This window comes from Leptodactylus fuscus, chromosome 2 (genome assembly GCF_031893055.1).
Source record: "Leptodactylus fuscus isolate aLepFus1 chromosome 2, aLepFus1.hap2, whole genome shotgun sequence".
Taxonomy (NCBI): Eukaryota; Metazoa; Chordata; class Amphibia; order Anura; family Leptodactylidae; genus Leptodactylus; species Leptodactylus fuscus.
The window spans coordinates 87,533,424-87,541,603 of record NC_134266.1 but is presented as its reverse complement, the minus strand read 5'-3'; the positions used below and the strand labels follow the sequence as shown (position 1 = coordinate 87,541,603).

Below are 8,180 nucleotides of genomic sequence, written 5' to 3'. Positions count from 1 at the left end.
TCCTATGGTTCACACTCTATATTTTTATAAAATAGCCAAAAGCTTCTCAGACAACTCTATGTTCTTGGATGAAACAGCAGGCAGAATGGTCAAGATTTCCAAAATACAGTTTGCATGAAGTAGTCTGTGCCCTTCTCTTGGTTGGTCCATTCAAGAGTAAGGTGGATTATCACAGACTGTTCTAGACATATTTCGCTTTGGCAACCAGATACACTCCCTTTGTTCTTAGGGCCCCTTCACACGGCGTAAGCGCTCGGCTCATTCGGAGCCGTACACACGAGCGCTTCTTAACACTTCCCATTCACTTCAATGGGAGCGCTCGTAAAGCCGGCTTTACGCGCGCGCCCTTTGAAGTGAATGGGAAGTGTTTAAAAGCGCTCGCGTGTACGGCTCTGAATGAGCCGAGCGCTTACGCCGTGTGAAGGGGCCCTCAGATGGACCCGCAGGAATGTCTCACAACCAATGCATAATGTAAATCATAAGTTCACTTGAATTGTATTTATATTTGGTAAAACACATATAGGTTACCATTAAAAAGTGTTTTTTAAGCTTTACCATTCTTGTCTTGAATACAGGATCCGTTATTTTTCTTCAGCGAAGACATGCTTCCTGATCGTGTTATATTACTTAAACTAATTTTCTCTATTTCTGTAGGTATAGCTTGTCGTTCTTCATTCTCTGTTTCTCTGTGATAGAAGTAATTAAAATTGGATACAATAACAGGAACTGGAAGGGCTATAGTTAGCACCCCTGCAATAGCACAAAGCGTACCTACCACTTTACCCCCTAATGTAATGGGGCACATATCGCCATATCCAACAGTTGTCATAGTTACCACAGCCCACCAGAAACCATCAGGGATGCTGATAAACTGAGACTTGGGTTCATCAACTTCTGCAAAATACACTGCGCTAGAAAACAAAATAACACCAATAAAAAGAAAAAATATTAACAGCCCCAGTTCTCTCATGCTGGCTTTTAGCGTTTGTCCTAATATCTGAAGTCCTTTTGAATGCCTCGAAAGCTTGAAAATCCGAAAAACTCTAACAAGTCGAACAATTCTTAAAATTGCTAAAGACATATTTTGTTGTCCATGGGGCTCGGTTTGCTTCACCAGTTCTGTGATAAGTGTTACGAAATATGGAATGATAGATACAATGTCAATAATATTCATGATATTCTGAAAGAATTCGGAAGAACTAGGACAGACAATAAATCGGACAGCTAGTTCAAATGAAAACCAAATAATGCAGGTCGTCTCTACCAGAAAGAACGGATCTGTAAAAGTGTTTAAGTACGTACTCTCCTTAGTAATATTGCTTGAATATTTGAATAGATTTTCTTCTCTGAATTCTGGTAACGTTTCCAAACAAAATATTAATATAGAGATGACGATGACTAGAACAGAAACCAACGCCATGCCTCTTGCTGCAGTTGAACTCTCTGGGTATTCAAAGAGTAACCAAAATTGTCTATGGTAATCATTTGTCGGTAAAGGTATTTCAGGATCCTTTAGAAAACCTTCATCATCTCGAAACTGATCTAAAGCTTCATTTCCAAGCTCATAGAAAACTATTTCATCTGCAAATACATCTATTGGTACATTTGCCGGACGTCGTATTTTTCCACCAGATTGGTAATAATATAGAATTCCATCAAAGCTGGGACGATTTCTATCAAAAAAGTACTCGTTTCTCATGGAATCAAAATAATGAATCCTTTTCTGAGGATCTCCAAGAAGTGTGTCAGGAAATTCACTTAGTGTTTTAAGTTGGGTCTCATATCTGAGACCTGCTATATTGATAAATACCCTTTGGCTCCCTTCTTCCATTCTCATTTGTTCAGTAACTAGGTTGTCGTGACACTCTTTTGCAAATCTAGAAAGGTCAGTCTCATTTAATGTTTCATTCATGAGCAATTTCCAGGTGGTATTTTGATTTAAAGGATTTGGATTCTCATCTTCAGTAGCTTTTGAATATTTCAACTCAGCAGGACCATTTGGAGGAGATTCTTCAGGATTTGGCAGAGTCTTGTTAAGGTTATCCATGTTTTAGCTTTTGATTTCAATTAATTTGTATTGTACTGTACTTTCTAAAGGAAAGACAAGAAGAATATATGAAGAACACTGAGCAAAAGAGAAATATTGTTAAGAAAATGCAAATTAACAGGTTTAATTGTCATGTGTATGGCCATGTTAGAGAGACACTGAATCACGGACATCATGAAATTCTAACAGGATTCCCTCGTGGACAACAACCATGTTTTATGATAAAACAGGATGATATTTAAGAAATCACAATTTACAAATCAAGTTAGGAAAAGTGTCTTGAAGGCAGTTCACTTCCAGGTGGACCTGCCCAGCTTGACTTGATTGACACTTCTTTCCCTTTGAAGATCATAGATCGGGATGGAAGACCAAAAAAATAAGTATCTATTCAATAAAACTTAATACTTATTATATCTTATAAAAGTAGATGTACCACCAAACATGTGAGCCTCTCACAGAGACACCAGAGGTGGGTGTAGGCAGACTAATAAATCACAGACCTATAACACACAAGCCTACCAAGTACCATTGGTTATGTTTGTGATGTTTGCAAATTTCAATAGCATTTCAGTTATTAATGACTCCCCCAATATTGAACCTTCAACACCAGGACCAAAATCTGATGAACTCCTGCTTACTATTAGGGATAGCCATGTCTTTCATAAATGGTACTAAAGTCTATCCAGACCTTACATTCAAAACAGTCACGGGATGGATTAAACCCTGAGTCTTTCCCAAGCAGTCCTATTATCTGTTAGTCCTATATAGATACCTCTGCCTACCCCAACCAACCTCTAAATATCTGTGAGACAGATAAAAAAATCATTCAATAACCTTATTAATTCTATGTCTCAGATAATAAGACACAGATATCAGTGTGTGAGAGTAAAACAACGTGCACTCATACTCTCTTCAAATAAATAATCTAGATGGTGTTGTAACAGATCACAGCCATAACCAATGGTACTTGGTAGGCTTGTGTGTTATAGGTCTGTGAGTTATTCGTCTGCCTACACCCACCTCCTGGGTGTCTATGAGAGGCTCACACGTTTGGTGGTACCTCCACTTTTATTAGATATAATAAACATTAAGTGTTATTGAGTAGAGATGAGCGAGTAGTATTGGATTGAGTAGGTATTCGATCGAATACGACGGTATTCAAAATACTCATACTCGATCGAATACTACTAGCTATTCACAGTAAATATTCGATTCAGAACCAGCGTTGATTGGCCGAATGCTATATAGTGTATAGCATTCGGCCAATCAACAGTGGTTCTGCAGCAGGCTCGTCCTTGCTAGTCGAGAGAGATGGCAGCTTGCTGTTACGAGGGAGCTGACTTTTTCTCATAGGAATGCATTGACCATCATTGATTGGCCAGTGTACAGCATTTGGCCAATCAACGCTGGTTCTGCCGGAGGCTCGTCTATGAGGACGCGGAATCTAAGATCGGACCACAGTAGTCTGCATTGTGGTCCGATCTTAGACTCCGCCTCCTCACAGACGAACCTCTGGAATGCTGTACACTGGCCAATCAATGCTGGTCAATGCATTCCTATGAGAAAAAGTAAGCTCCCTCATAACCGCCAACTGACAGCTCTCATAGGAATGCATTGACCAGCGTTGATTGGCCAGTGTACAGCATTCGGCCAATCAATGCTGGTTCTGACAGAGGCTCGTCTATGAGGAGGCGGAGTCTAAGATCGGACCACAGCAGTTTCTATTGTGGTCCAATCTTAGACTCTGCCTCCTCATAGACAAGCCTCAGGCAGAGCCAGCATTTATTGGCCGAATGCTGTACACTGGCCAATCAACACTAGCCAATGCATTCCTATGACAAAAAAGTCAGCTGCCTCGTAACAGCAAGCTGCCAGCTCTCCTGACTAGCAAGGATGAGCCTGTTGCAGAACTAGCGTTTATTTGCCGCAGGCTCGTCTTTGCTAGTCGGGAGAGCTGGCAGCTTGCGGTTACGATGGAGCTGACTTTTTATCTGCGCAACTGCAAGCGCTGCGCACGGACCCCATAGACTATAATGGGGTCTGTGCGCTTTAACTGCACAGCGCTCCTCCTAAACACTCTCTTCCTGCTACTCATGGACTTGGTTTTCTCCTTTAGTCGAATAGTGGTTTCCCCTGAAACGAGCATTTTTTCCATAGACTATAATGGAATTTGATATTCGATCGAGTAGTTGAATATTGAGGCTATACTCGAAACGAATATCGAATCTCGAATATTTCACTGTTTGCTCATCTCTGTTATTGAGTACTTTTTTCAGTTTTTCATTCCGATCTGTGATCTTTACTTTGATATGGGAATGGATATACACCCTCTGTGATCCAGCTTTTTTTTTTTTTTTTTTTTTTTTTTAATGTTCACCAAGCCAAGCTAACAGAAACTAGTGGAGAGCTGTCTCCTGAACATTCTCTATGGCTTGTTTTTAAGCTATGTTTTCTCTAAAACACTGGAGACAGTGTTTTGTCGCAAAATATAGTTGACTGTAAAGAGGAAGTCTGACAGAATTTTATGTTGTTTGTGGTTTAGGAATCACGAGGCTACTGACTCAAAAACCTCCAAGTGCAGCGCTCATGGATTTCTATGGAGTTATTCTGTAAATACAGTATATATTGTTTCTGATGGAATGCTTTATTGAATGCCATATTATTGCAATAGTCCAAGGAAGAATTTGGGCAGATTATCTCCATAATAAATTATTATGAAGGCACACAGAGTGTTTTAGGCTGCATAGTGTAGAACAATGTGGCTTCCTTGATCTATGAAGACTAGATACACACAGCTTTACCATACAACTTTACAATTTTTGCAGATTAATTTTTAGTGCAATTACTGCAAAAAAAAGGTGAGTATGGGCAGTGAACAATTCTTAGAGTAAAGACATATGGAGTAAATTAAATTCCAACAATGTTCGTGTAATTTTGATCAATATTTTTGAAGGAAATCTATATAAACTTGACTTTTTGTTCAAAGCAAAAATAAAATATTTTTGACGTGAAGTATATAAAATGAGCTACTTGTCCATCATATAATGTAACATATAGATATAACGTTGATATTCTTCATGGTGGACATGAACTTTAAAGTGTCAGCTGCCTTATGATTACATAGTGGAATGTAACTTTGTTTATGGCTTCCATTCCATTAGCATGAAACACAACACATAACTGTGATATTCATATCACATATCAGCCATATATTTCCGCTACCAGCTTTCCTTTCACTACTTATTATGAAAGAAAAATTCTATTTGTCAAAAGTAAAATTAGCATGTGAGAGCCAGCGAAGTGAGTTCATGGAAAGTAAGAGCCCGACATTAACTCACTTACTTCACAGGCTGAACATGCATTGTAGACTTACGTTTAACTTTAGTCATTTAATAAAACTCTAGATATGTCATCGTTTTGTGGATGTTTTGATTTATCATTCCCATATACCGGTATTCTGGTATAAGAAAGTCAAATACTTCAGATTTGCATCTTTTTAAATGCCCTATGGGCAACATGTTTTGCGCAAATGCTAGGGGGCATTGCATGGGTATAACAAAGATAAAAGGCTTAACGGCCCCATTAGATTTATCATAATTTGCTCCTGTTTTCTAAATAATGACTAAACACTATACAACCTTGCATAGACTGCTAGACCATATGTTTAATTCATGATGAGATGTGCTCTTTGTGATAAACTATGCACAGACTAAGTGGCAGAAGGGATTTCACATCAGGCGTAGTATGTGCTGGTCTGGATAAATCTTACCAATGACTCCATACACCATTGCTAATAACTGGGCAGAGATGATCAAAGTCAAAGGTTATGGCTGAGCACTTGAGCAAACCTAACAAGCGAAATGTGTTATTTGTCAGTATGACATGGGAGAAGTTTTATGGAATGATAGGTCCACTTTAATATGTAAAGCAATTAGCAGTTTATATTGCTGTTTTTTAATTGATATATATATATATATATATATATATATATATATATATATATATATATCACATGTTTTAACTAATTCCATTGCTAAAGTTCCCTTCTATGGGAACAGAAGGGCCAAGTTTCTCACTTCATAGAGTTTTTCAATTTTTTTGGATGACCAGCCAAGTACATCAATTACATAGATATCTTATTTATTTCTATGATTTATTTTTCCTGAAACAATGCTTGTGGAAAATGCTATTTTATTCACCAGAGCTTACAGTTGTATGTTGGGGATCTGTTTATCACTGATGAGCCTTTGTATTACCATAAGGTTGTCTAATATATACCACTTTAGAACGAGTGCTACTATCCTTTTACAGTACACTAAATTCCGAGTTAAAGGCTGTCTATTCTTTGTTTGATGAAATATATTTGCCAGTGTGATGTACAGTACAGTACCACCTATTGTATATTAATTTGCGGTATGATTTACGCAATCCTTCTGTATCTACTTACTCAAGTGTAGTCATCAGCTTGGAGGTTTCTGAATAGAAGAAATGAGTGCTGCATCTTTATCATCTTCATCCATTCTATTTAAACAATGCAAACAGTAATGTTCATGTCATGAAGGAATATAATGAAATATAATAAACATTTGTGAGTGTAAACGGTATTAGCACATTGCCTCCTATTCGTTTTTTTTAATTGTATAAAACTTGTATAAGTCAGACACCAGACCAGAGCGGAAAAAAAAAAACACATAAAATTCCCATTTTTTTTGTTTTTGAGATTATCCTAGGCTAGATTTTGAAGTTGGTAAACATTACAACAAGAAATCTCTGTATATAAAGGAGTTATTTTTTAAGATTTGCACCGGCTGTATATTGGGTGAACAACAAATAAATGCTTGTATATACGCACATATCACATTGAAAGCAATAGGGAAAAAAGCCTCCCATTGATTTCAATGGGGGCGCACGTATGCAGGCACCCATAGAAATGAATGGGAGCTGTTTTTTACGCGCTCATTCTGAACGAGTTTTACGTTCAGAATGAGCGGAGCGTATACTCCATGTGAAGGCTCCCTAACAGAGCAAAATCAACTGTGTTAATGTATTTAATGAAAAAATGTTACCTGTTGCCCAAAAAAATGTCTTAACAAAACATTTTTGACTAACAGAATTGTGTTCAGTAAAAACTAATGCATATAGAGGTGAAATTTCCAGCCAGCACTGTCAGACAATATAGATAATTTTTTGGGCAATGAAAGGGTTAATTGTAGCAGCAAAGATTTCAGCTGACCTGAGCTCTCGTTCACAGAACACGTGGACAGAAAAATAGTTCACGATCTACTTTCCTGTCCGATTGACTCGTGCGGAGACCTTGCGGAAAGCACACGGACCCCATTATAGTCTATCCCATGAAGACTCTCCCGAATGAATTACCAATGCAAATGTGAATGAGGCCTAAATCTGTCTATTCAGTTCTATTCTAACACTACTAATCTGCCTGTGTATAATTATTGAATAATTATAAAAAAAAAAAAAACCCTGCTGTTTGAGTCACTGCACACCCGACACCGTCTGCTCTGTATTTCCTGGTCAAAAAATTTCTTGTAGCGTGGCTATTTTTGTTCATCCAAATTTTTGCACAATAAAATCACTTATTTGCCAAAATGTATTTGTTTTATTGGCATCATATTCAGAGAGCCATAACTTTTATATTTTTGCATTATCAGAGTTGTGTGGGGTCTTTTTTTGTAAATAACCTTGCTACAGATGCATCAATGCCAGATATGGCTATTTATTTATTTGTTATTATTACTTTGTACAGTGCTGCGGAATATGTTGGCGCTATATAAATAAAATGTAATTATTATTATTATTATTATTATTATTATTATTATTATTATTATTATTACCATTATTTTAATTTTGTTCTGTAAAATATATTGGGAAAATTAGTATTTTTTGTTTTTAGTTTAATTTATATTTAATACTTTACAACATTTTATTTTATTTTATATTTACATGTATTGCAATATTGGGACTTGAATACTAGTTGGTGCCATTGCTTCTATAGTACATTGCAATGATTCTGCATTGCAACATACTGTACTTTCCGAAACTAAAGTGAAAGTGTTCTTACAAGACTCTGAGATATTTATGAGGTTGACTTGTGGATCTTTAGAATGCCCCCTGT

The 8,180-nt window shown here is 37.1% G+C and overlaps 1 protein-coding gene across 1 annotated transcript; it reads right to left on the bottom strand.

The window, feature by feature from the left end:
• Nucleotides 1-544: 544 nt before the first annotated feature.
• Nucleotides 545-6,570, bottom strand: KCNA10 (potassium voltage-gated channel subfamily A member 10). Its single transcript, XM_075266388.1, has 2 exons — nt 6,491-6,570; nt 545-2,082 (listed from the first exon to the last, which is right to left on the bottom strand). The coding sequence occupies exon 2, from the start codon at nt 2,045-2,047 to the stop codon at nt 545-547; it is 1,503 nt and encodes a 500-aa protein (XP_075122489.1). The 5' UTR covers nt 2,048-2,082; nt 6,491-6,570.
• Between the last annotated feature and the right edge of the window lie 1,610 nt (nt 6,571-8,180).

Excerpts from the sequence above, each read along its gene's own strand:
- KCNA10 (XM_075266388.1), bottom strand. The coding sequence starts at position 2,047 with ATGGATAACCTTAACAAGACTCTGCCAAATCCTGAAGAATCTCCTCCA.